Here is a 27553-nt window from a genome sequence, read left to right on the forward strand (position 1 = left end):
AGCAATTAAGCTATTGATAGTTGAGAATAATTTGTCTGGTTGCAAACTTCTCAGTTAGCCAAGCAGGTTTGCATGTGGGCAATAATAGTCTATGAGGCACAGTCTCACTCTGATGCTTTTAGTAATAGGATTAACTATATTCTTTTGCATGTCACTGGTAGAACTAATAATATAAAATGAAGTTGTTCCAACGTTGCAATGAAATCTAGACCCATAATAATTTCCAATATTAAAACCACTGCTGCATTATATTGCAATAATTGTGTTTAGCAGTTTTCAGGCACTAATATTAGCTTGCGGCTGACAGGTTTAATTTCATGGCTGTGAGAAAATGCAAGAATTATTTCAAATGTATTAATTATATTTTTATCATCTGAAGAGGGATTTTTTTCTATAAGCACTTTTCACATGGAAGTCCAACATAAACATATTTCTTTCTTTCAGCAAAGTGATGAGGTTTAATGAGAGAAATTAAGAGATGAAAAAGCTTATTAGGCCATTTAATACTTACTGCTGCCAGTACAGGATTTTCCTTTACATATTTCAGTGTTTTGCCCATCTATATTAAATTACTCATGCAACAGGGATTCCACTGCTTCTCATGAGAGGCTTTTCTACAGCCTCATAGATCTTAGCCTCAGAAAATATTTCTTTATACTTGGTGTAAAATTAAAACAAAGCTTAGGCCACGACTCCTAATGGTTTCCCTGCCTGCTGTAGTCCTGCCTGGAATACTTCACAGGTGGCTGAAAACTCAGTCCCTTGCTAGCCCGTTCTTCCTCACCATCTATAAGGGAGGGCTGCAATGGGGTTCCACAAAAAGCACTGCTTAAACATTTAAACTGATATTTATTTAGTGCTCTTAACCTTGAAAAATGTGCCTACAGCATAGAAGAATTCTCTTTCCAGATTAATAATCTATTTAGACCCAATTTCTTGGTGGACTGTTTTTTAATCAAGTCGTAGTCCAATTGAATCCATTACTGAAAAGGATGAGAGTCAAACCAATAAAGTTAGGATATCATAGTCCGAAAATTGTAATAAAATTAAAAAATACTGATATTATACTAATAACATCACTTTTAAGTTGAGACACATCTGAAAACTGGAACAACCATCACTTCTTTCATTAAGTCAAACTAGAACTTTTAGCAAAAGACAAGAAATCAGGTGGGTTTATCCTCAGTTCTCATTACCTTCTGCATAAAAGTGGTTTGGAAAAGGCTCCTGTCCTTCCCATGCAGCTTACAGCAATGAGATTTTTATAATAAGCATGAAGCGCACATTTGCACTGTCTAGTGAGCTTCATGACATTCATTTCACCTAACTTCATGTGCTTTCATCTCAGCTGGTTACTCAAGAGTCCCCTTCTGATCAAGAGAGAAATCTCTCTGACTGTACAAGGAAGCCTTGGGTGACCTGATCTTTGTATTTAATCAAAGGCGGCCTCCTTGACACCCTACACACGGATACAATCTTAATTCATAGAAGAGGAAAATATTCTAAGCTGGCCAAGTTAGGAGATATTCTTCTAATTCTCATAGCATCATCTAGTAAATATTTTAACTTTAATATATGCATTTTTGTTCTTAAAAATGATACTTGAGTGGGTGAACAAGCAAAGGAAGGCAGAAATTAGTAGAATAACATCAGCTGATCATTAATTTGATGAATTAGATATAAAGTTATTTATATTCAAGAAAAATGCTATTCACTGGACATCATTGCTATTAATAACATCCCTCAGGCTACAGCCGAAGCAGTGACAACTGATAATATATCATTTAACACTAAAGGTGAAGCCTTATTAGTTATTTAAAATAGAATTTGATCATGGATTTGAATGAAGATATTGACTTAAAAATCAAGTGAGAACATACAACTACAAGCAAGACCTTCTATAATCAAGTTTAAAATGAAGCTAGTATGCTCAGATTGAATGATTTGATAGGATTTGTAAATATGTCAGTTTGGCTGTGGCTAGCCTGAACGGGGATTCACGTTCAAACAATACAGACATCACCAATGACAGTCTCCAAATTTCATTTACATGTATTTCTAGTGGAACAAAATAAAGATTTTAAAAGATTTGAATTTTCTGTGTGTAGTGAAACTACTCAAGTAATAATTCAGATTTAGATAAAGACCAGTAAGAGGACTTTCTAATTGGTTTGAGTTTGGAAGAAAATATACCATTTTAATAATAGGATACTCATAAGAGATTTGATCTTTTGTACACATTCCACTGGAGATGGAGGATTATCTTTCCAGCAAATTATTTATTTGGAGAGATAAAGAACAGACTGTTACTCAGCCAGTGAGGTACTTATGTTAATATTTACATGGCAATAGGAGTTTCACTAGATGGTCATATGGAGGCAAGGAGTCCAAGCTCAAAGGAGCCCTAAACTTAGTATCAGTATGCAGGTAATCTTTCTCCTGTCCCATCACAGGTTTTGATGCCTCACCAACTAGGGAAAAAAATAGTTTAGTTCCTTCCTTTGCTTGTACAGCAGTAAGGCCAATGATAAAAACAATGCCCAGCTTTTGAGGCAGAAACAGCAAGAGGGTGGGCACTGTTTTTGAGGACTATTACTGAACTATGTTTATTAGTATTGAAAAAAGCAAAGATTTATCTTTATGGAGTGCAAAAATAGTTTGCAGTTGCTCTGTCCTCTTCAGATTACACATCCATAATACAATTCAACAAATATGAATATATAAAAATATGCTGCAAATATTTTTCTTGCACTCTTCATGAAAAGGTTAGCGTATGTACTGTGTTTTTTTCTTGAGGGAAACAGATGTCAGGAACTAGGTACCTTACTGTTGCCATAAATGTCCTCTCTCTCTCTGAAAGCTTTGTTTATTCCTCTTACACAGTTTCTCACTTCCTTTTCATTCTCTCTTTGACATCAGTTTATCTTTGAATTCAGAGTCTTAACTTGAACATGCTCTTCGGAAGTATGACATGCTGTTATTATCAAATAAGTGTGCTATTACCAGATGAGAGAACCTTCCGCTAACCTGAATGACTGCTTACAAGAGGAAGGGTTTAAATTACAGGGACTGGGGTGATTTGTGAGGCTAGATTACTGTCAACTGCTTAGACATTTTAAAAATACATTCCTTTAAACAAACGGCATATGCATTTTTCTTTAAGATGTCAGTAAGGCAGATTTCTCATTTTCCAAAAGCCTTCTGGATTCTTTCACAGTCTGCTGCCTTTTCACATCCACATAATATGACATTCACATAATGCAACAAAAGTCAAAACCTTACATAAAAATTTTACGTTTAAATTGTCCAAATGCACAAAAATGTAATTAAGAAGACATTTTTCAAAGAGCATATAAACAGTATATGAGCATATAGAGTAAGACTATCTGTTAATGTTTTCACATATAATTCAATAATGAAGAGTAAATATGCATGTGCTATGGAAACAATTTTTAAAAACGGGTTTTAAAGGCCTTACTAGAGCTAGTTGATACACATTAGCATCCAAGTTATTTCATTCAGTTTCAAACCAATGGTAACCTGTTTAAACAAGTGCTGTATTATGTTTTGCCTGGTATGGGAGATAGACGGGGCACAGCACTTAAGACTGTCAAAGATATTCAGTGGTCCAATTGTAAGATCCTTAACATTAGCTGTAATTTCCATGTTAATTTTGAACTCATGCTATTTGACATACACTTGTTACCAACTCAAGTTTGCTGTCATCACGTAACTCTGAAGAGAATGAGCACAACCTTTGGGCACAATAGCCAAACAATATACAAATGTTAAGGAGGAAGGACATATAGCAACTATTCTTCATAATCCTGGGACTCACTTCCTACTTCTGTACATGGATGATTCATCTTTCAAAGATTAAAATAACATTAATTATTAAAAAAATGCTAACAGTGAAAGAAACTACCATCTGTCCTACAAATACGAACTTCCTTAATGAACTGTGAGAATCTTCTTAGATATCCGCATACATTATTTGTATAGATTACAGTTTTATAGGTCTTTCCGTATTCTACTTCAGATATCCCTTGAGAATTTGGATTGATAAAGGAAATCACTATAGAAGTAATGAAAGAGTAAAAACTAAGAAGCATTTTCCATTTAAGAAGGTTTTGGAATGTGGAAGTGATAATGACAGAGATTTCAAAAAACATTAATTCATGTTATTGTTATTGCTCAAGATGTGATATCATAAAGTCCCAATCTAAATTAATATGACTAAGTATATTTTAGGTACAGTGGCATCTACAACATAGTAAGCATACACTTATATACAGAAATAAGTATGTATATATAGAAATATATAATTTCTTTTAATGTTAATATAATCTCAGTCAAAAAGCCCTGAGCATATGTTATATAACAAAAGTCAGATATCAAAATAAGTCTATAAGTGGAAAATATGGTCACGTTAAATGTCAGATTAACTGAGAAAAGACATCCCAAGTTTAACGAAGACAATCCAAGAAAGCCAATCCAGTCAGTGCCTATAAAGTAAGCAATGAAGCTGACATATTTGGTAGGAGAGGTGCTGAATTTAGAGCTTCCAAAAATGAAAACAAACTAGAAGCAATTAAGTAGATAGTCTACTTGCATGAGGCTCTGACAGTTGTCTAACAATTCTTATGAAAATAAAGTTGAATGTAATTTGCTAAGAGAGGCAGAACTAATATAATAAGCTTCATAAGCAAGTCACATTTCAAATGTTATGGAGGAACGAGACAGAGTATGTTACAAAATTCAATGTGTTGATGATGAGAATCAACATAGAAATTTTAGAGACGTTAATGAAAGCATAGCATCAAAAAAGGAAGAGAATAAAATACCAAAGAAACAAAGGGATATAAACATAACTTGCACATTATAGATTTAAATGCATTGAGGGATGGTGGCAGTATCAACTGTGAAAGAGAAAAAGGGGCTAGCATGCAAGCATTTCCAAGGGAAGATACACAGGCTGGTTTTGGCCACATTACGCTTCCACTAATGGCGTGACATCTAGGAAAAATACCGTGTACTAAAATGATGGATTGAATGTTACAAGGCAAGATGGGAACAAACAGACTGAGTCACCAAGACAGAGTGGTAAGTGAAATTTTCAGTGGATCAGATTATTGACCTCTTGTCCCCTCAGCAAAAGTACAATATGAGAATTACTGGGTAAATGCCCTCCCTTGAAAGGAAGGGCACTCAAAGGAGACATGAGGGAATGTCAGAGATGGAACATAAAGATGACTATGAATTCACAAGATGTTACACCAGATGTTCTGAGTGATTAGAAACAAGCAGCAGCTGAGAAAGTGACCGGAATCCTGAGATTTTTTTAAAGAAGTTGTGAGAGACCGGTGGAGAAGTTCAGACCGAATAAAAAGGATAATAGGCAAATGGAGGGGAAAGGAGGAACGATTGGTAAGATATTACCACTAATTTTAGAAGTACTAAAGAACTGAACTATGGGTCTTGATGAAAACAACTTGTTTTGGCTTATCGGAAAACATAATAATCTGGCACTCCTCTCTTTCCAAGAGAGTGTAAGATCTCAAAACAGATAAGATTTTCAGCAGACTAAAAATCTAGTAGGGTCCAAGATCCTGTTCCCTGCTTTTTAAGTTACGAGTTCATGAGTCTTGTCCTCGTTGACATTTGTTCCTGAGAAACATGCTAAAATACTCCCAGTGAAAGAAAATATTTTGAAGCCCGCAAATGGAACTATCATAAACTAATATTAAAGTACCAGGAACCAAAGGTGGGGACTTAACATTGAGTGTCAAAATGTGAGGAATGTAAATACCAGGAATATATAAAATACTTCATTAATTTATGCCAAGTTTCAGATAATTTTTCATCTCAGTTTTGATTTTGAAGTTCCATATTCTCACACTACAGCATTTTCATTTATATATGTAGATCAAATATCCCTATAAGAATGCAGCACCAAAACCTACTTGTTTACATTGTTCTGCCTTTATTTTGCACATATTTCATTGCGTATTTTTCCCTTGCTAAAGCAAGAAAACTGCTGAAATGAGAACTTGCTTATCTACTAAATCAACATCTTGAAAGTTTTAGGTGGCAAAGTCTGCAGATAGCAGACTAAAGCCAAGTCAACATTTTCTTACATTACCTCAAAAAGTTTTATGCTTCCTTTTCTATCAGAGATCTCGTAAGATCTCTGTATTTGCCTGTCAAACAGAAGCTGTGCAGCTGTAAGTAAAATGATAATTGAAAAGATAATGTTAGTGGTATTCAGCCATCTCTCTCAAAGCAGCTTAGTCATATGCTGTATGGAATAAAAACAGGATTGGCTGAGTAAGGGAATTTACTGTTTCCCAGGAAAGGAAATTGCCTGCAACACATCTGGCAAAATGCTGTAAATGTTTAGTTTTGACAAAATATACATTTCAGCTCTTCTTATAAGGTAAGTTCTGTAGAGTGGGTATCTTCTTTCTAAAAAGGGAAAGATCTAATTTGTACTTTAAATATACCAAGTCACTATTTGCTATTTTACGTCAACTACTATATACACTCAGCTATAAAGCAAGCAGGAATTCACAGGCCAAGAAGCTATATTTCAGTTTGCAGAATAAATGTACCACTCCATATCGACAGTAGAAATAAAAGGTGAAGAAAACAATGAACATGAAAAAAACCACTAGAGGAAGCAACTGGTCTGAATTACAACTTTTTACTCAATTTCATACTGGCATATATAAGATTGCATGCTAAATTATTTACATTCCTTCCTACTTCAACATGTCTAACAATGAGATGTTCCTTCTCATAACTGACAGGAGACATCTTCCCTGTCATTCAGCTTTTCTGGAATAAGCCCTGGCCTGCATACAGACTTGTTATTATGCCTCTGAGGCTCAGTAAAAAGGCTGTATACAGGCATCTTCCTTCCTCCTCTTCAGTTTTCAAGGACAAAAATGTATTTAACTTGCCGTACTTTTCACACCAGTTTTCTAAATTTAGCTGTTACTACTTTCTTTCCCCCTGAACTCTGACTGGCTTTGACTCCCTGGGGAGGCAGAGAAGACCACTTCCTCCTCCACAGCTGGGAAAGCTGCTCCCAAAGGGATAGAAAGGTTGAAGGATCACAATCAAATGCTCCAAAAGATGCACCAAATACAGCACTATCCTGTAGGGAAGGGTTAAAGGGATGTATATTTATTTTGTTGGCAAGGTGAACGCTCACGAACTTTCTTGGGCAGTGGGAAAGAGCACTTCATTAAAGCAACATGAGTCCATTGGACCCAGATGGGGAAACAGAAAAATCTTCCCTCAGATATATGTGTGTGTTGGGGGTTGTATTCCAGTTATTGCCCCTACAGCCAGAAAGTATCAAGGAAAATTTGGGGAAAACATGACCATGGTGAACCTCAGGGTGTTACTCCAAGAGCTAGATGAGAAGCACAGCAGAGTAGCTAACTGGTGGTGCCTGCTGTGCTGGTAAGGGTCTTCAATTAGTAATTTGTTGTCACTTCTCAGAATAATACCTGCACTTTCCATATCTTTTCCACGAACTGCTGACAGCTGCCATAGCAACTGGCCAGTCATTCATTCATTCATTCAAAAAAAAAACCCCACAAAAAACCAAACCCAGCCAAAAAACCAGTTAAAAGGTGAACTAGTTTCTCTTTCCAGTATTCATACAACCACAGTTCTCCCTAGTGGAGGTCCAAGATACAGCAAGCCTTCTTAGGCAGCCTCCAAGTTCAGTTTTGTTCCTGGCCCCAGTACGGCTCAAGGGCCTCCCGGGGTCATGCATCGGCCTTTCCTAAAGGAAAACAGACTCCAGTTCAAACCTTTAGAGACACTCCAGTCTCTCCTCAAAAACCCAGCAAAACTGAGCTGCCAGATTATGTTGGTGATCTGACTCACCAGTGTGGCGTACAGATGGCAAGCTTCATAGCAATTAAAAAACTGTCCATTTAATCAAGCCTCTCATGGAAAAATCCTGCCTAATGAATTCTCAGCATCCATTAAATCTTGTCTTTTATATATGTACAGTCACTTGAGTAGATGTTTAATAACCAAAAAAAACAACCCTGAAAGACTACACTGGTCAGTCTCATCTTTCCCTTTAATGTCTAACTAAGGGATTAAAAAAATCCATGAAAATAGAATCAGAAAAATTAAGATTATCTTCCAGTTCCTCGTCATTTAGCAGAGAAATGCTTTCAGGGCTGGAGCATTCTTATTTTCGGCACTACTGTATGGAGGGCACTAGCTGTGAGAGGAAAAGAAAGCCGGGAGCAGACCAATTTAAGGACAAGTACAAGCCACAATAGGAAATTCTCATTTAACTTAGAAAATTAATGAAAAATAGTCAAATAAAAGATAATATTGAATTTGAATGTCTGGTTAGATACCTAGAAATGCTTCACACAGTCTAGTGTATAAATCGAATTCTACATGCTAGCCTCATTGCATAATAGGAGGTTTCTCAACTAGCTTGGCAAAAGACTGTTATTCATATGGAATTAAGCATTCTTTCAAAGACTTCAATATATTGAAAAGCAGAAATCACTAAGGAGAAAGCTTTTGAACCTGCATTAACAATGCAGGTAGCTGTCACATTAATTTGCTTTGCTATTGCAATACAAAGTTGAAGGGATGGAGAATGCGTAATTTATATGTCAAACTGTCCTAGTATGTACATTTTGTAGAAAATAATCCTGACTGTATCCCAAGATCTAAACATATTCCTCCATTTCCTCTGGCTGGAAGGATGAACAGTGGCAGATGAACACTCCACAGGAAGAAAATCTGACAAATTGGTTCCACAGGTCACAGTCCAAGTATAATTTGAGCCTTTCTGGAAGTCTCCAGAATTGAATTCTAGAGATTTTCCTTTCCAGAGGTAACTATGTATTATGTAAAGAAATCCCAACAGCTTCCAACGACATAAGGCATGCATTTTAGCTGCTACAACTATTTTTGACAACCCCTGAACACCACTTCCATGATTTAAAAAGTAAAAGCCACATTAATACACTATATGAAATATAGCAAGTTGTGTAAGAAAGCCTGTCCTAAGAGATCCCGAGGCACACTAGGGTTTTCCTCATATAGGAGAAACTTTGGTCTGTAATTCATGTTCGTTTGACTAACATGGCATTTGCTTTGTTTATTTTAATTAAGAAAAATCTATAGCTTCCAGATCCAGACCTAGCAAAACTGTCAGGCAGTTTGTCTTCAGGAGTCAGTATCCTATTGTGCTGGTTTCAAGAAGACATTTTCTAAAACAGAGAAGTAACTTTTCCAAAATTTCAGTGGAATCAACTCTTTCCCAGGGTTTGGTAAGTTGGTTAGTAATTTTCCGCTTTTTCAAGATCACTGATCATTGCAGAGAACATGGGAGTGGGAAGTAGGGGGCAGCTCCTTTTTACTCTTAGATACACATTAAAAATACTTACTTTATTAGCTTCTCCCTCACCTTTTACAGGTATTTCCCGCTTCTAAGGTCAGGGAATTGGGCTAGTGAGAGCTGACAGGGTAACTGCTATTCAGCCATACCGCTTCCCGAGGCATGCCTTACTGCCGCTGTGTCTGTATAGTTATTCCCTCTTCCAGTCCCAGCTGACTCGAGATTTGCAACTCTTGCTAATGTTAGCACTTCCAAAGTTAGCCATTTAATACAGAGAAAAAAGCATTACGAAAAGAAAAGCTTGAAAACACTTAATTCTCGAAAGACATGCCTAAAAATGAGTATTTGTCTCAGAGATTGAGCAAAGTACAAAGTCTGTGCTCGACTGAAAACTTTTCATTAAAACCCCTCTCTTGTTCTCTTTGCAAGGATGTGCCCAAGCCTGCTTTTGTATGCTTAGGACAGTGTCTTTCTCTGTAATTACACAATGCATTAAACTCAAGCGAAATTACCTCTTGGTTCAGCACATTAAAAAAAAAAAAAAAAATCTTTAAGAAGAACGAACAAGCCCAGGGACTTTTTTTTTTTTCGGTCAGTGTTTAAAAATGATTACCACCACAAATAATTTACAAGCGTAGTTGGAGGCTATCGGAACTGATTGCTCTGTCTAGGAAATTCTTAATTAGAGCCGTGCTGCAGGAATTCGCAGGGGTCCTGTTGCTGCCGGCTCCTCCCCGGGGTTTCCTCTCGCTCCGCGCCGCCCCGCGCAGCCCCGCGCCGCTCCGCGCCCGGCCGAGCGCTCTCCCCCCAGCCCGCTTTGCAGATGCCCCCCCCCGCCCCCCGCAGGAAGGCACTGGCGAAGCCGGGAGGGAGGAGCAGCTCCGCTCCACATGTCTGCCTGCTCTTATCAACTTATCATATAAGGGAAGGAAAGTGATTGATTCGGGTGCCGAGGCCGTGAAATCCTGCCACGGGCGAGGAGGAGAGAGCCTCTCGGCTGGCGGGCCAAGCGGGGCCGGCTCCCGCAGCTTCGAGGGGACTGCGCTTGCTTTCGGCATCTGACAGCTCAGGGCACGGCGGCGGGGGAGAAGACGGCACGCTTCCAGTCTGCAGCGAGGACAGCAGAAAAGCCCAGCCCTCCTTCAGACGGCACATGGCAGCAGAGCGCTCAATTTCAGCGCAGGTTAGCTAGGTCTGGGCTCTCGCCAGCGCACCAAAGCACTCTAGGTCTGCTGGGCTACCGCAGGAATTAAAATGCAGCTGACTGTTTACTTCTTTCTGGGCTGCAGCATTTTCTTAGCTTCAGGATACAACTCCTTTAGTAAGAGCATGGAGACGGTAGGCAAGAAGCAGTACCAGGTTCAGCACGGGTCATGCAGCTATACCTTCCTCTTGCCTGAGACGGACAACTGCCGATCTTCTACTTCCTACGTGTCCAACGCAGTGCAAAGGGACGCACCTTTAGATTATGACGATTCAGTGCAAAGACTGCAGCTACTTGAAAACATCATGGAAAACAACACTCAGTGGCTAATGAAGGTAGGATAATATCATTTCTAGTCTAAAAATCTTGTTTACAGCATCCTGTTCTCTGTTTAAGTGTGGGGTTTTTTCTTCTAATAGTCTCTAAATTCACAAAATGCGTTATCACTAAACTAAACTGCAGAATCAAAAAGTTGTTTTGAAGTCTGAGAACATAATTTTACTGACTAGAAAGGAACAGAGAACTGCACTGCCCTGCAGAGCTCATGCTTTAAAGTCTGTCATTACATTGGAGTTGCTTGGACAAACAGTAATTACACACGCAGGCAGACTGCGAGAATGTCTGAAAGTTCTGACATGAAAGAACTAGCTACTAATTTACAGTTAACTGACAAGGGCTATTTTGTCTCTATTTAAAGAATATAGACTGTACCTTTATCTGAAGCATGTTTGAAAACTGTTATTTGAAACGTGATTTCAAAACTTGCATGCAGAAATGAACATATGTAAGCCCCACTGATAAAGAATTATAATTCTAAGCAAAGACTGCAAGTCTGACTTGCAGTGAAATTAGCCTAGTGAAGTGATAGAATTTCAGGAAAGTTCATTAGTGGATATCCTCCTCATCCTGTAACACTTCCACTCAAACACACAATATTCAAGGGAAAAATGTTCTGGAAAAGGTGTTGCAGATGCCACATAGCTTCCTTTAATGCAACTCCATTGTAAGTAAGGGAAAATGACGTGTATTGCCAAAGTGGCAACATTTGTAAAATTATACCTGAAAGAGCAGAAAAATAGTGCATGCTGCATATATTCTTAATATTACTGGACAATAAACCTGATCACTAGGCCACATTTTAATAGAAACTCACTTGATTCTAAATGCTATACAGTTGAATAGATTTTGATTTAATAAACCTGTATTTCACTGGTACCTGAAAAAGTATGATAGTATAGTTTAATTGCATAGTAAATTTATGAGTGTTTATGTTTCATACCAAGATGCCTAACTTCTAAGCAATAAATATTTTGAGGACTCATCTGAGCAGTTGACGTAGTATCTCCAAATAAGTGTTCAAGTGATGTCATAAGTTCTTTTTTCATAAAGAAAGAAATACTTGTTGCAAATGGAGAGAATTCACAATTCTCTACAATGAGTAGCCAATTCTTTATTCTAAGCTTACATGATTATAAAATAATTTTGCATTAGGGTTCACTTCTCTCATCAGTTACAAAGTTACAGAACTAGCATGATACAATCAAAGGAACCTGCCAGACAATTTGTGTAAGAAACAGAAGTCATACTTCAAAGCAGAAAGCATAGTGTTGTCATCTACCTGAAAATGAACATTGAAGCTTAAATCCAAAATGTATACACTTGAAGGCTGCAGTGTGGGCCTCTAAATCTGTCTTTATGGGTTTAGGATGCTTAATGTAGGCATCCAAATAATGTCAGTTCAGTAGCTTTTGTTTTTTTAATCTCACAGGCAAACACACACTTATTAATTTACAATGCTCACTATTGTGATGTTAAGACCAACATTAACAGATGTGCAATGCAGGATGAAAAACACACAAAGTAAACCAGTCTAATCTACCCAGCTGCTAAGCAATTTCCTAACATAAATAGTAAAATCACACACAGGACTCCAGTGCTAAATGCCACTTAAGTAGGCAAACACAGTATCATAAGTGGCATCAGGTAAACAGAAACCAGTAAGCAAATTCCAGCATCCTTATTTAGTAAAAACTAGGCTTTTTCCTGTCAGTCCCTGGGAAATCAGTTACAAGAGGAATAGGATAAGTATATCTAGCCTATTCTTTGGGGGATCAAAAGGCAAATTCTCTTTTACAAAACAGAGAAATGTTTCTTTTATTTGTGCAAGGATTTCCAAATAAGATGCTTTAGAATAGCCTGATTTTTTTCTAGCTGTTCCACAGCTAAACATCCTGTAAAATAACTGCTGTTTGCCTTTTTCACTATTTTAACACCTGCTCTTTATGTCATCTGTTTTGTTCACAAAGAGACTCCAACAAAAGTAGCTTTTCCTCAGATTTGCTTTGCTAGAGACACCTGGTCTGCGAGTGAAGATGAAAAGCAAACAATAACCTTTAAAGTTGCTTACAGAGTTTACTTGCTGTTTTCCTAAGGTCACTAATACACATTCCTAGGTTCATATTTCAACTCACCAAAATATAATACTAGATTAGTCAAGACATGGCAAAAAAAAAAAAGTTCACTTAGTCTTCATACTGTATGGAAAGTGTAATAAAAGATTGATTTAAAAAATAACCTGACATTAACTTCTCAGCAATTGCACAAAAACTGCTTTAAGTCTCGCTTTTTAAAAAAGTTATTTTTGCTCATTTAAGAGGCACCACCGGTTTTGTTTTGAAATTGTGTAAAAAAAATAAATTAGAAACTTCTAGCGTGAATTAACCTTTAAACATTGTTGCTGAAGTATTGCACATCCTAAAACATTTTTACACTCCTCCCCCCCTCCTGCCTTTAATCCATCAACTAAAGGAAACATTCTGTTTCTGAATGAACGCTAGGCTGTATGAATGGAACAGCATGGGAAGCGTGTGCTTCATCTGGTTAATGGACAAACACAATGGGAAGAAAATGAGTTACGTAGGTCCAGGTTCTTTTCGGATCTCCTCCTGCACAGGGAGCAGAAGACTTTGTTCTACAATTTAAATTGGTTTCTGCTTCATGAAAACACATTTTTTTGGTCTGAACTGTATTAATGCCTTATGCCACTACTGTACATACCATACATAAAACTGGAACGTCTTTTCAAAAATAGATTATGTTTAAGCGTTCAGATGACATACTAGAACAAACCACTATTCCACCTAATCCAGTGGTTAGCAGCAAGCCAGTAAGCGATGCTGTAGAGCAAAAGCCAAAACCCTAGATCAGCTGTGCAGGAATATACCCGAAACTTTCCAATTTGACTTTCCCTACCTAGGGATCAATTTGTATATTGAAGTGTAAGATTTTTTTTAATGCACATGTGGGCAGGGAGAACAAATCTCACAATAACAATATTTTCAATTAATTTGAGAGGATAGCAGATTGGTATACAGCTAAGACACAAGACTGGAAATTCTAAATGTAGACATGTATGTTGGCTATTATTCTTTGGAATTTTTTTATATAAAACCAACATCAGCTGTTCAGATATTCCTAGAAGACAGGCAATTCCTGTAAATTCCACAATTAAACAAATCTCTATCTGAATTAATGGCAGCTTTACCATTTGGATCATGACATTTGTACTGAAGGAACTGCATTTTTTTCAGGTATTAAAGATACTGAAATGACTAAATGCTAATTTGAATTTACTTGGTAAATTCAAATTCAAATTCTTACTAGATCCTATGACTCAGGAGATGTGACTCTGTTCAAAGCAATAGTGTAAAAGAAATGGGTCATACTTTCTTAGTCTTTCCTGTTATAAACATTTGAAAACAATGTATGATCAAATTGATTATAGCATATGGAATATAGGCAATTTATTTGTAGTTTATCAGCAGATCAAAAGACTAGAAAATAAAAGTCTGTGCCAGGAGTCAACATTTAAGCCTAAGACCAGAACTTCATCCTGAACCATCCCAGCAGATTGGGAGGGGGACACTTTGCTGACAGAGGTTCAGTAACTTTGGATCCTCTAATCTGAGATTCGTTTTTCCTTGTCATTATTATCCTGGAAACTAAAAACCCTTTGTCAATTTGAAATGTGTTTCTTCTCTAAAGACAATAAAATCAGATGTTTTAAGATATACAGGAATGAATGCTTATAATTTTTGATGAGGAATTATCAATGAAAGTTTATAATTATTGTCATACTTGTACTGAACTTCCTTTCTTAAATACAAAAAGATATTCTGACATGCTGTCATCCAAAAAGATTTGCACACAATGAACAAGGAAAAATATATTGTACAGTGTTGGATTTTGAAGTACGCAAGAGATGAGTCTGACTCTGAATCAAGAGCTGCATTCCTTTCTTAAGTAATGCATCTGTTTTCACTTATTGTCGAAAGTGCTTGTTTCTGTCTATCAGCTATGTATTTGCTAAGCAGAAGCGTACCATCAGGACCCAAAAGAAAATGCTTTTTTACTTTCAGATTAGTACAGGTTATCGGATGAAGTTTCCACGCTACTTTAAATGATCTGACTATGCAGTTTATTGTTGTATCTCCTGTAGGTAAACTTCTGTGAAAGGATTTGAAATGACATTTTTGCATGTCTTTAAAAACTGGGTCGTACAGACTATTTCTGCATCGTTCCACAAATACCAAATTGGTGATACAGGTATGAAATTGTACAAAATCAACAAAGAGGACTACAGATTTTCTTGTACAGACCTGCCAGACAAAATTTAAGTGTGAGCTCACCACCTCCAAGATGTTAGCAGTAAAAAATGTGATAAACAGAGGCTTGTTTTACTGAACCAGTCTCTTACTAGCATTCACGATATATTTTCATGTAGTTTGTTTGTTATTAATATGATCATAAACTTATCAACTTTGACTGGTCCGAACAGCAAATTGGGAGACTTTCTCCATTAATTATTGACATCAAGTGCTTTATTTTTCTTCTTTTTTCTCTTTCTTCAAGTGCACATACAGGAAATGAGCCTGGAGATGCTTGAGTTGGTAGATTCCAGTCCTTTCTGCTTGCATACCCACTTAACATACAAAACTTAACAGCAAAACATTTAGAATATCTTAAACTTTTGCAGAGAGACTGAGGTTCAGAATGATGTTCCTTTTACAGACAATTATCTTGTTACTGCTCCTTTTTTTGTTTTTAATTATGAACAAATTCAATAACATAATTTACCAAGGGAAACAACTGATTTAATTGGCTTGATTCCTAATCACAAGAAGCTATCATGTATGTATTGCTTAGAACGGAATTTTGCCCAGAAGACACAGATACCCATTTCTAACCTTCAAAATATGACAATACTAGATATTTTCAGTGACTGTATTATACTGTCCTTTTCATACTACAGTACTTGTGCTTTTGAAAATATACCATATAATACATTATTTGATTTAAAATACTTCTTACAGTAAACCAAGGCAGCTTAGAAAACCACTAAACAACCTTTTAGATACTTTAATGCGAGAAGCTCCTGTTGCATCTGTTATTTCATGGGGTTTTACATAGCTTTGGCTGAAAGCCAGGATGGGGGCAAAGTAACGCTGTCTTCCTCCATCATTACCATTATTATAGGTCTAGACATGCAAAATGCTGCCAATTGATTTAGAAGACATAGTCTCAGGCCTTAGACTAGGGTCTACAACAGAGAGGTGCCACTTGCAGATCCTTCTCTGGAGCTTAGCAAACCCAGAGTTTCATCAGATGACTCAGTCTATCTTAATTAGCTCCCAAGAGTAAGTTCAGTCTGTCTTTTCAGCCTGGAAGAGAGAGAAATAGAGGCATGGAAAATTTAAAAGAAATCCCCCTTGAAGAGGCAGATTTATCAGCATTGCTGAAGAAGTTGCAAAAGCTAGCATGCTGCGTGGCCTTCATCCTGGCATGCTACTTTGGCACTAAAGTTTGTAAGCCTCAGAATCAAGAGACTATAGGTAGAAAGTAGAAATGTGGACTAGGCTGCAAATGTGATGTGAATATATAGATAAACATTATGCTTCCCACTTGTTAAAACAGCTTAGATACAAGAGTCAAACTGGGACTGATGGCCTTTCCGTAGAGTTTGGTGTCTTCCCATTCCCACATCCTGACAGAATCACAGAATGGTTTGGGTTGGAAGGGACCTTCAAAGATCATAAAGCCCAATCCCCTTGCTGTGGGCAGGGACATCTTCCACTAGATCAGGTTGCTCAAATCTCTGTCCAACCTGACCTTGAACACTTCCAATGATGGTGCATCTACAACTTCTCTGGGTAGTCTCTTCTAGTGTCTCATCACCCTTATCATAAAAAAATTCTTCCTGGAACAGAAGATGCAAGTTGTACTTCAGAGAAAAAGGTTCTGGCATCTAGTTAGCAATAAGATACTGATGGGAGCCTTAAGGATACCCATACAGACTGCAGAAAGGAAAATGGGAGAAGATTTCGACACTGTCTCCCACAGTATTCTCCTGGAGAAGCTGGCGAATTGTGGCTTAGACAGGTGCACTCTTCACTGGGTAAAAAATTGGCTGGACGGCCAAGCCCAGAGAGTCGTGGTGAATGGAGTTAAATCCAGCCGGCGGCCAGTCACAAGCGGAGTCCCCCAGGGCTCAGTCTTGGGGCCAGTCTTGTTTAATGTATTTATTGATGATCTGGACGAGGGGATTGAGTGCACCCTCAGCAAGTTTGCAGACAACACCAAGTTGGGAGGGAATGTTGATCTGCTTGAGGGTCAGAAGGCTCTGCAGAGGGATCTGGACAGGCTGGATCGATGGGCTGAGGCCCATTGTATGAGGTTCAACAAGGCCAAGTGCAGGTCCTGCACTTGGGTCACAACAACCCCATGCAACACTACAGGCTTGGGGACGAGTGGCTGGAAAGCTGTCTGGCGGAAAAGGACCTGAGGGCATTGGCTGACATCCAGCTGAATATGAGCCAGCAGTGTGCCCAGGTGGCCAAGAAGGCCAACGGCATCCTGGCCTGTATCAGAAATAGTGTGGCCAGCAGGAGCAGGGAGGTGATGGTGCCCCTGTACTCGGCGCTGGTGAGGCCGCACCTCGAATACTGTCTTCAGTTTTGGGGTCCTCACTACAAGAAGGACATTGAGGTGCTGGAGCGTGTCCAGAGAAGGGCGACGAAGCTGGTGAGGGGTCTGGAGCACAAGTCTTATGAGGAGTGGCTGAGGAAACCGGGGTTGTTTAGCCTGGAGAAGAGGAGGCTGAGGGGAGACCTTATTGCTCCCTACAAATACCTGAAAGGGGGTTGCAGAGAGGTGGGTGTTGGTCTCTTCTCCCAAGTGACAAGCGACAGCACAAGAGGAAACGGCCTCAAGTTGCACCAGGGGAGGTTTAGGCTGGATATTAGGAAAAAGTTCTTTACTGAGAGAGTGGTGAAACACTGGAATAAGCTGTCCAGGGAAGTGGTGGAGTCACCATCCCTGGAGGTGTTCAAGGAACGTGTGGACGAGGCATTGTGGGACATGGCTTAATGGGCATTGTGGTGTTGGGTTGATGGTTGGACTTGATGATCTTACAGGTCTTTTCCAACTGTAGTGATTCTGTGAAGATGTCTCTTGAATAAAAAAATATTTCATATATGTACTAGTATATGAAACAAGGATGTTGCACACAGAAAATATTTTGGTAGTCCAAATGCTCTCACTAGGAAATCTCTCACAGGTAATAACAGCTAAACCACCGAGGAAACAGTTTTGTCAGTGGACCATAAGTATCAATATCCCTTTCAAGAAAAGGAGAGTTTCTATGGCACTGAATAAGAAGTTTCAGAAATATGCACAGACAATTTTACCTGCCATGTTATTCTTTGAAGTTCTCAGACTAGCCAAATATAAATTACAGGTGATAAAATAACAGGAGCATTAGATAATTTCATAGGGCTAAGCATCTCGGAAAAAAAAAGGTATGGCACAGTAATCTAATGCTTAGAAATGCTTTAGAGATACGGCACATTCCACAGTGGAACAAATTAAACCAAATAACCTCACACACACACAAAAAAGTTAAAAAGGGCTTTACAACTGGAAATACTGTCATCATTTCATTTCCTTTAACAGATGTATCTCTAGGAAATGGGGCAGAGGAAAAGAGAATTGTATTTATTCTTTAGTGAGAATAAATGAAATACTGTTTGGTGAACCTGAAGTCTATTCCAAGAAAACCAAGCTCAGAGGACATCTTAAAGAATTCTTCAGGTTACAAAATCCAGATCCATGTTTTGGATTAAAAAAATTCCACACCTAAATAGTTCTGCAAACACTCACTGTGTCAGTTTTCAAGCTGCCTAGGAAAATACATTACTACTCCTTAAATGCTGTTTTTTTTTTTTAAAAATGCTTACTACGTTCCAAATAATTACTGAAAATCCTAGTAGTTTTTATCTGTTTGTGGAACAGGTTAACCCTAAAATTAAGACTTTGTTTACAAAGCTCAGCAAACGTATCCTGCAATTTGTATGATTAGGAGATATCTGTTCTCATTCCAACTTCCAGCACATGATGGCTTAGTCTGGACAGAGAAAGGGAAGCTACAGGAACTTTTCTGCTGTCTTTATACTGCCCATACAAAGCTTTATCAGTTTATCTAATTATCTTCCAGGAGCCTACTGAGGTCATTACAAGGTCTGACTGCTAAAAAGAGAAGGCTGATAGAATATGCAACCTTCTCTCCATTAACTTCTCTCGCTGTTAGTAAAAGTATGGCTGGAAATCTGGTATTCTTCACAGAGTTACATTACTCACAAAAGATGTAGGGAGTGAAACATTTCCCTCTCTAGCTGAGCGAATACTTCAGAATTCTCAGATGACAGCAAATTTATTTTCAATTCAGCTGGCTCTAGAGATTCCTGTTAAACCCAAGTGGCATATTGTGTCCTAACTTTGCTCAAACGCCTTTTAATACTGTAGGGCAAAAATAATCTTCTCAGTTTTGTATTTGTATTCAAGTCTCAAGCACCATGACAGAGCTTAAAAAAAAGGGAAACTATCGTGTACCTTTATCCTCTGGGGAACAACATATCAACTCTCTATCACTGATTTTGGTTAGGGATTAAAATCAGTGTGTTGTGTTAAGAGAGCTTAACAGACTGTTTTATTGAATAACTAGCTACGACATCTTATTATTTAAGTTTCCAAAAGAGGGAAAAAAAAAAAGCCTTGCTTGATCTATTACAGCTCTCTCAATGTTAGCAACTGAAATTCTTTAAGAGGCATTCAATTTTTAGACTCTGTAATACCTTTTAATAATGTAATTATCAAGAAATTGAAGATAGCTACGTGCATTTCAAAAGCTGTGCTAAAGCATACATGAGGACCAGAGTAATTCAGTATAAAGTCAAAACTAGCATATTAGAGCATTCTGGTGTGGTACAGCATAATTAATCACACCACTGTCCTCATTTGAGCTACTTCAGAAGCAATGTTTTAGTATGCTTTTTGAATGAAGTATTTGTCAAAACCACATGAAAACACACTAGGCAAACGTTCCGCTTAATAGAACTTTTTGACAGGGAGAAAAGCTAGAAGTTCTCATCTTTGGAGAAAGAAAAATAGTATCCATTTAAAAATGGTAGGATCTTTTTCAAATCTCTAGTATAAAAATGACTGAGCAGTGTATTAAGTCCTATCCAAGCGACAGCTTTACAGACCGGTTCATTCTCACGCTGCAAGCATTAAGAGTCATTCCCCTCGTGTGCTCATGTTATCAGCTTCATCGCTATGCTTGCTTTTTGGGTCAGTCCTGCACCTGACGTGTGTGATCCTGGAAGGAAAAAGCCTCTTTTGTTCCATTCTGTCAGGGTGTGGGAATGGGGAGACACCCAGCTCAGTGGAAAGGACATTTCCTGGGCAATAGCCATAGCCCTTACCCCACCAGCAGCTCCCCTACATATGATATGACATCAGTGTACCGGAGGCCTGCCTTTCATCATATGACCTGATGTCATCATATGACCTATAGCCTTACACTGAGGTATCTGAGTAAGCTGAGAGGTTTAATTTTGATAGCTGGCACCTAAAAATCATTTTATCTTCCTCCAGAGAACTTGTAGAGGTTGTACTAAGACACTTCATATACTTCCTTTGGGTCCTTTCCTTTGAATTACGACATAATGTTCTGTACAAGTGCTTCTGTACAACAATTGTCTCCTCAATTTCCATTTGCAAGGTGTAACCACCTGCAAGGCAGTAGTTCAAACCCACAGTTTTGAAATGAAATATAAACCAGCCCCTTAAGGAGAATGTGCCAATTAGTCAAGAAGCAGTAGCCTCATTTTTCCACAGCATCAGCTGTCAACTGACAATCTCAGCTGTGCAAAAAGTCAACATTCGAACATCAAAAAAGCTGCATATCAAGACTGAAATATACGTAGCAATGGAAAACACGCTTGCCATACTTTCCTATTGCATTAACAAATATCCTGTCCATTCAGACACTTCAATATTCAAGAAAATTCCCTGGTGAAGACTTAATGAAACAATTTCCATGTTTTTTCTTTTCTTTTCAGAAAGCTTTTCTATAAATAGGGTAATTCAACGATTCAAAGGGAACACCAGCTTCCAGTTTCTTAATACAACTTTATAAAAATGGATAAAGTAGGCAAAAGACAGCTTAAGTGAGTGAGTAAAAACAGACAAAATCTTGTATTTTTCTGCTTCTCAGGAATTGACTTAAATAAAACTAAACTTCCTTGCGTGAGGTCTGAACTTTGACCATATTAACTATCCCTGTGTTTTTCACTTATGTCAAACTTCCATCCCGATGCCAGATTTTCTGTCAGCTATAATGATTGCCTATAAAGTAATAGTAAATTAATAAACCCTGTTGTAACTGCTACTGGAGCCTTACTGGGAATGTTTTCTGAAAACTACTCTGACATGATGAAACAAAGTTCAAATAACTACAAGGTAAACCCCAAGACTAATAACCTAACCCTTAGAAAGAGTATAAACTACAACAAATATAAACAATCTGACCCTGTTGAAATATTACCACGTACAAGCAAGGATTCTGACAACTACAGTTTACCAGCTACGGAAGAAAGTTTAAATATAATTAATAATACCCTAATTTTCCCCCCTGACACATAAGTTTATTTGACTTGCCTCCAGAGAAAACTTAGCTGTGTCTTGAGTTCAGCTTCTTTGTTATGGTAAACTTTATTATTTTAAAAAGGCTCTGAGGACAGCATACAAAAACCTAGCTCTGCTCTAAGCAAGTAGAAAAATTCCCACTGGCTTCTTAGTGATACTGAGATTTCATCTGATGTATCTAAAAACTCATTTGACTCAAAAGGCAAAACTTTTTTTTAAAAACTATTTGAGTTTGATAATGGAGTAAACCAGTAAATTAGACATGTGCTTTAAGGCTTAGTTCATGTGGACTACTTCTAACTCATAAGGGTGCTATTAGAATAGAAAAAAGAGTGATAATTTTAGTCACAAGGAAATAAACATTTTCCTTTTCTTGTCCCTCTCAAGTCCATGGGGGAGTAATATTTCCGAAGAGTCTCATCCAGTCAAGTCCTTCGCACTCACCATTTTCCTCTGTGAATTTCCTTCCAACTTCACAATGTTTTTTAACCTTCAAGCCAACCAGACAATTCCTTCCCTCGGCCGGCTTTAAGATCAGTCTTCCAGCCCCCTTTTGCAGCTCATGGCCTTTATGAATTCCTATCCCTGACACATCCATTTTAAAAATTCTGCTCACACAGATTCAGTTCCTTTTTCCCCCCCTTCTTCTTTCCCTTTGTAAAGACCATTCAGCTTCCTGGCTGTCCAGTCTGAACTCCCTTTTCTCTACGTCCCTTGTCATTCAGGATTCTCAGTTCTGGATTATTTTGTCCTCGTTGTTAAATTTCTTTTTAACTCCCACCTACATGCATACTCTCCTGGATATTAAGACAGCTTCTTTTTCTGGCTAGCTACATGCAGTATCAATGACAGTGTACCTTCTCCGTTGCTAGATGTGGTTACTCATCTTGAGAGCAGAGTCTTGCATCCAAGGGTGTCTCCTGAAAGTGCATTTAAAAGTCTCTTCAGTGGCCCATCCCATCAGATCTTAACAGACAGGGACAGTTTCCTCCCATAAAATACCCATCCTATAGTGCATAGCTTTGGTTTTCAGACATTTTTGCTGATATTTCCTCCTCTTCTGTTATAATCAATGCCAATAGTTTCGTTTGTTTTGAGAGGATCTGGCTCCAGTTTCTGGTCTTAATAGAAGGGCACCAACTGGCAGCTGCCTGGCTTCAGGCTTTCAGGACTGACTGGAACTCAGCTCGAGAGGTGACTTTCCATCACTGCCTGAGTGCTTCTGTGGGGCACCAGAGACAAAGAGGAACTTTTGGAAGCAAAGGATGGAAAGACTTTTCTTCTTGGTTCTGTTCCAACAAACTGAACTGCCTCCTTTTAGATGGATAATCTTAGCTATTGAGGCAAAAAATGTCTTTTTTATCAGGATTACATAATCTAAAATATTTTTTTTCTGCATTACACACTACATTTTATTTCTGCAATATGCTGCCTATATGTGCTGATCTTATTTCCAAACATTTGTGTTTGTCCACTCTTAACACAGTAGCTTCCTGCTTTATCTTTCAAGCATGGAATTCCTCAGAAGCTTTTGCTTTAAAGACTCTTAACTGTGCTAATGGAACAGCAAAGGGAAATAAGTAAGTGGCATTTGACAAGAACATATCACGATGCTCAGTTTTTTAAATAAGCAGAGGTGACCACCTGAGCTTCCCTTACTTAAGGCAGCACTTAGTGCTTTCTGTAGTCACAGTCAAGTCTATTTTGGTTTTGGGGTCCTGCTTCCCCCAGCCAGTGTTTTGGAAACCTCAGAGAAGTTCTCTGACAGGTCTGGTCTGGCAAGCGAGGAATTTTCAGACTGGCGATGAAAATGTAGCAGCTTTTCAGACACACCACTTCCCTTGTCCATCTACCTTATTAGCAATGGAAACAGTGGAGAGAAAGATGCAGCATGTCTTAAAAAAAGAACTACAGAACTTAAGAGAGGAAATTACCTTTTTTTTTTTCTCTGCAAATGTACAGGAAAATCAGTGCGTGAGTTCTTAGTAGAGAAACTCAGTCCTTCAAAACTGAAATCAGCAGCTGAGATGTACTGTCTCAAAGTCTTGAGCATTCAAAAATTGGCAGGCCTTCAGCTCAAATGACTGGTTCTGTCTTGGTAGCATCATCACTGAGGCTTCTTCTTCAAGAAAAAAAAATCTTATAAAAGCTCCGTAAACTATATTTAGAAGCCAGTATGTCGCAAAGTTTAAGAACTACTCAAAATGCTTTCAGTTTCCTTTATCTGTGAAGGTTTTTTTAAAAAAATAATGATTTTTCATGCTGAAAGATGCTCTGTGATCACAGCTTTGAAACAAGAGACACCCAGTTTTATAGCTTGCAAAAGGGACGAATTGTGTTCCACAGCTTCCTAACTAGTTTGATCCTTGAACTCCGAATCATTCTTCCTTCTGGTTGGAAGTGGAATGCAAGATGACTGCTTCCCTAGAAAGCAATGCTGAGAATGAACTGTGAATGCCTAGCTCTTTTTCACTTCCCCAGTAACATATTTTGCAAAGAGGAATTTGCTTCATATTTCCTCAAAAAATTGCACTATGATTTGCTGCACCACATCATGAGCTATTCTGTAAAATAGACTTTCCTGTTGAGAGAGGAATTCACAACAAAATTAACTTGATATTGTAAGTTGCAAGAAAAAAGATAAATGGTTTTATATTAAGAAAAATCTGTGCCAGACAGATACAAATTTGCTAAAAATTTCATAAAGTTTATAAGGCTACATAGACAATGTCTTTCATAAAAAATGTCTTAAGTACCCCTGCCATCAGCTTTTATTTCAGCTGCCTGTTGCTCAGTGCAATGGAAAAAAAATATGCAAATGGGAAAGGATTACATTAGATCTGGGATCTTAGCACGTGTTTATTCAAATGTGAGCTTTTTAGGGCAGAATCTCTCTTTATACGAGTCTGGTAAAGTCCTGATTCACTGATGGTAGCATGCAAGCACAAAATATGACTGAAACATGTAGGCTTGTCTCCAAAAAATTTGAATATTCAATTTGTGAAATTACAGCCCAATGCTATAACCTAGTATTTAAAAATCAAGTATCAATTAGCAGTATTTCTTATACTGTTCATAAATAAGAAATCCTAATTTTGAATGTTGGTGACTTGTTGCACATAATGAGGAATATTTATATTAATTTCAGTGAATGGCAGAAGCATCACTGGCTTCTTGTCCTCCTGGCTTCAGTGCTACTGAACTTCGGCAAAATGCCATTCATGACTCAGACTATTTATTTATTTATTCTTTATTTTTAGACTAATGGGAACTTTATGAATTCCTTCCCTGATTTCTAAGAGAAACACCACTTAGCTGTGATCTTGAAAAATGGTGATTCAGAATCTTAGATTACTGCCTAATGAATATCCTTAACTCTTAATGAGAACGGTTAATCACCATATAATTGGTTTTCGTTCTGAAGATACTGTTGTTAAATTTTGCTTTTAAATTATTTCCTTACCCATATAGAAACTCAGACTATTGAAAGATTTGTCAAGGCTCCTATTTAGTTTCTAGTAACAACATTTTTTTGGAAGTCTCAAGAAGATTTTTCATTTGCAATTTTATTTACATCTCTTAAAAAAATGCACATCTGTGCACCATATAAAGTATATGCATCGTATATTGTATAAAGAACCTATGTCATCCTCCAGGTGACAAACCACGTGAAAATGCATGCGCAGTTAGGAAAGCAGTAGTGCAATATGACATGTACAAAACAAGCTCAGTGTCTGGAATCGTGGGAGCTCAACTCTAAGATAGACTTTGGGATAGTTTCAGCTCTCAAAGTCTCTTTCCTTTTCCTATGCACTCTTCTGATTTTTCTGGGTCACCATTTTGATTGTAACCTTTGTAGTTAGTTCAAAGCATACAGTAGAAAGTATGATCATGCTGTAATACCATTTAGTATTAGGAACAAAATACTTCCAGTCAAGAACACAGAGTGAAAGTCATTCTTCATAAATATTTGCACAGACAATGAAGGTGTTTCATGCATTCAGTTTCATGTTATATTAATGAAACATTTTTTTTTATTCAAGTAGATTATTCCCAGTGAAGGGGAGAATTTTTTCCTTCTGCTAGAAAGTATAAATTCTAAAAGCATAACAAACAGCTTCCTCTAAAAGAGATATAATCAGACATGAGAATAAGCTGGTAAGCTTTCATTTAGTGCACAAGTGGCATTAACTGAACCATCTCCTGCATATAATTTACTTTAAAGTCTGTATTTAGTATTTTAAGAGTTTGCATTTAAACATTTAGTATTTTACTACACAATTTTAGCTTGAATATTTTCCAATAAATCACAGCTCACTTTCAGCTAGTATTCATTTATGATGTTACTTTCACCTTTTGTTTGCTGACAGGAAAACGAGATAAGAGAAAAATCTTAGCTGGAGGTCTGGACAGGCAGACATGCTCGATGGGGCATGTAAGAAGCTAATAGCGTAGAGACATCTCAAGCATTCCCATATACATTCCCAAAAGATTTTTTTCCCTCCCTTGAGAAACAACACATAGTCCATAGGGACTTCCTGCCCCAGGAAAAGAAAAAAAAAGAAAAAAAAAGACAATTTAAAAAGTCTCTTTTCCAGACACGATTGCTTTTTTCTTCTGCAGTGTACTAACTTTTCCCAAAAGTTACAAGATACTAAAATTGATAACTGGCTTTCAGAAAACATAGAAAAAATATACTATTTTATTAAAAACTAATTTAAAATATCTTAAGGTCTGATTGATGGGGATTGATGCAATGCCCTTAAAAATGTGTTCCCTTAGGTCTGTCAAGATAAATGGATCTTGGAAGGGATGCTGATTCTTCCATTTTTATTCTAACTTTAACCAATAGCAATATTGACAGACTGTGAAAACAAGTATGAAAAGCTATTTTAAAGAGAAGAAAACTATCTGCAAAATTGAAATTTTTACAGTATTTTGTCTTCATAACACCAGTACATCGCAGTTATGCGGAAATGTAAGAACACATGGAGAGCCTGGCAATATTGTACTCAATTCATTACATACACGCACATTAAGCAGCATGTGTGGCATATATACGTAGGTAAAATGCTCCATATTGCCTGTATGAACTGCTGTGATGAAATTGTGTTCATATATTTAATGACACTGTTTTCTTCTTTTTATAAAGACTACCTTACATTTCACTGTTATCCATGTTCAATAGGATCCAAGAAGATAGTCCCAAGAAAACTTTCCTAGTGTACAGACTTCAATTATGCCACAAATAAACAATTTACATATTAAGTATTTTAATTGAAAGTGAAGTCTGTTAAAATAGTCTTTGACAAAACTGTATTTTCTGTCTTTATATACAAAAATGTATCTGCGAATTGGAAATTTAAGGATTCTGTGGTGTATATGGATGACCTTCGACAATGTGACAGTTGCACATGGGCAGAGTTTGAAAAAAATTTTTCAAATTATGGACTAAATTTTACTTCAGATGACTCATGAAGAAACCAGACGTGGCCACAATCCAAAGAACACTGCCACTCTGAAACAAGGGCAGGCAACTAAGACCAAGCATTACTGGGTTAAAGATAACTTAAGACATACGGAGTATGAGAAGTAAGAAGGTCTCATCTGTACTCTGAAAAAGCATTCAGAAAAAGAACTGATGAGACACATCAGTGATTTTCTTATTTTGCCCTGTCACTAGAACTAAGCAAAATTGATTATGGATGCTTAAGTTCATTTTCCATCTTGCTCACTTTTGTGTATAAATTAAACATCTTGGGGAACAAAATGTCAGGATGATGACCACAGGTGTTGGAAGGGCTGATTGAGTTCCTTTGATTTAAATTCACAAAGATAAGTTTTGAATAAAGCACAGGACATTTTTAGTAGGAATGCAAGAACAATAACTCAGAAAGCTTTTGACAGCTTAATAT

At 37.5% G+C, this 27553-nt stretch overlaps 2 protein-coding genes across 5 annotated transcripts in view; one reads left to right on the forward strand and one right to left on the reverse strand.

Annotated features, from left to right (window-relative positions):
• Nucleotides 1-27553, reverse strand: part of MCPH1 (microcephalin 1) — a 137789-nt gene that overhangs the window by 23913 nt on the left and 86323 nt on the right. The gene's annotated exons all lie outside the window — the stretch shown is intronic.
• Nucleotides 10388-27553, forward strand: part of ANGPT2 (angiopoietin 2) — a 49556-nt gene continuing 32390 nt past the window's right edge. For all 4 annotated transcript variants that reach the window (XM_059835911.1, XM_059835912.1, XM_059835909.1 and 1 more), the window contains exon 1: nucleotides 10388-10930. In XM_059835911.1, coding sequence (XP_059691894.1) covers nucleotides 10646-10930 — 285 coding nt within the window. In that variant the 5' untranslated portion in view covers nucleotides 10388-10645. The remainder of the gene's footprint in view (nucleotides 10931-27553) is intronic.

The sequence above is a fragment of the Gavia stellata genome, chromosome 2, assembly GCF_030936135.1.
Source record: "Gavia stellata isolate bGavSte3 chromosome 2, bGavSte3.hap2, whole genome shotgun sequence".
Lineage (NCBI taxonomy): Eukaryota > Metazoa > Chordata > Aves > Gaviiformes > Gaviidae > Gavia > Gavia stellata.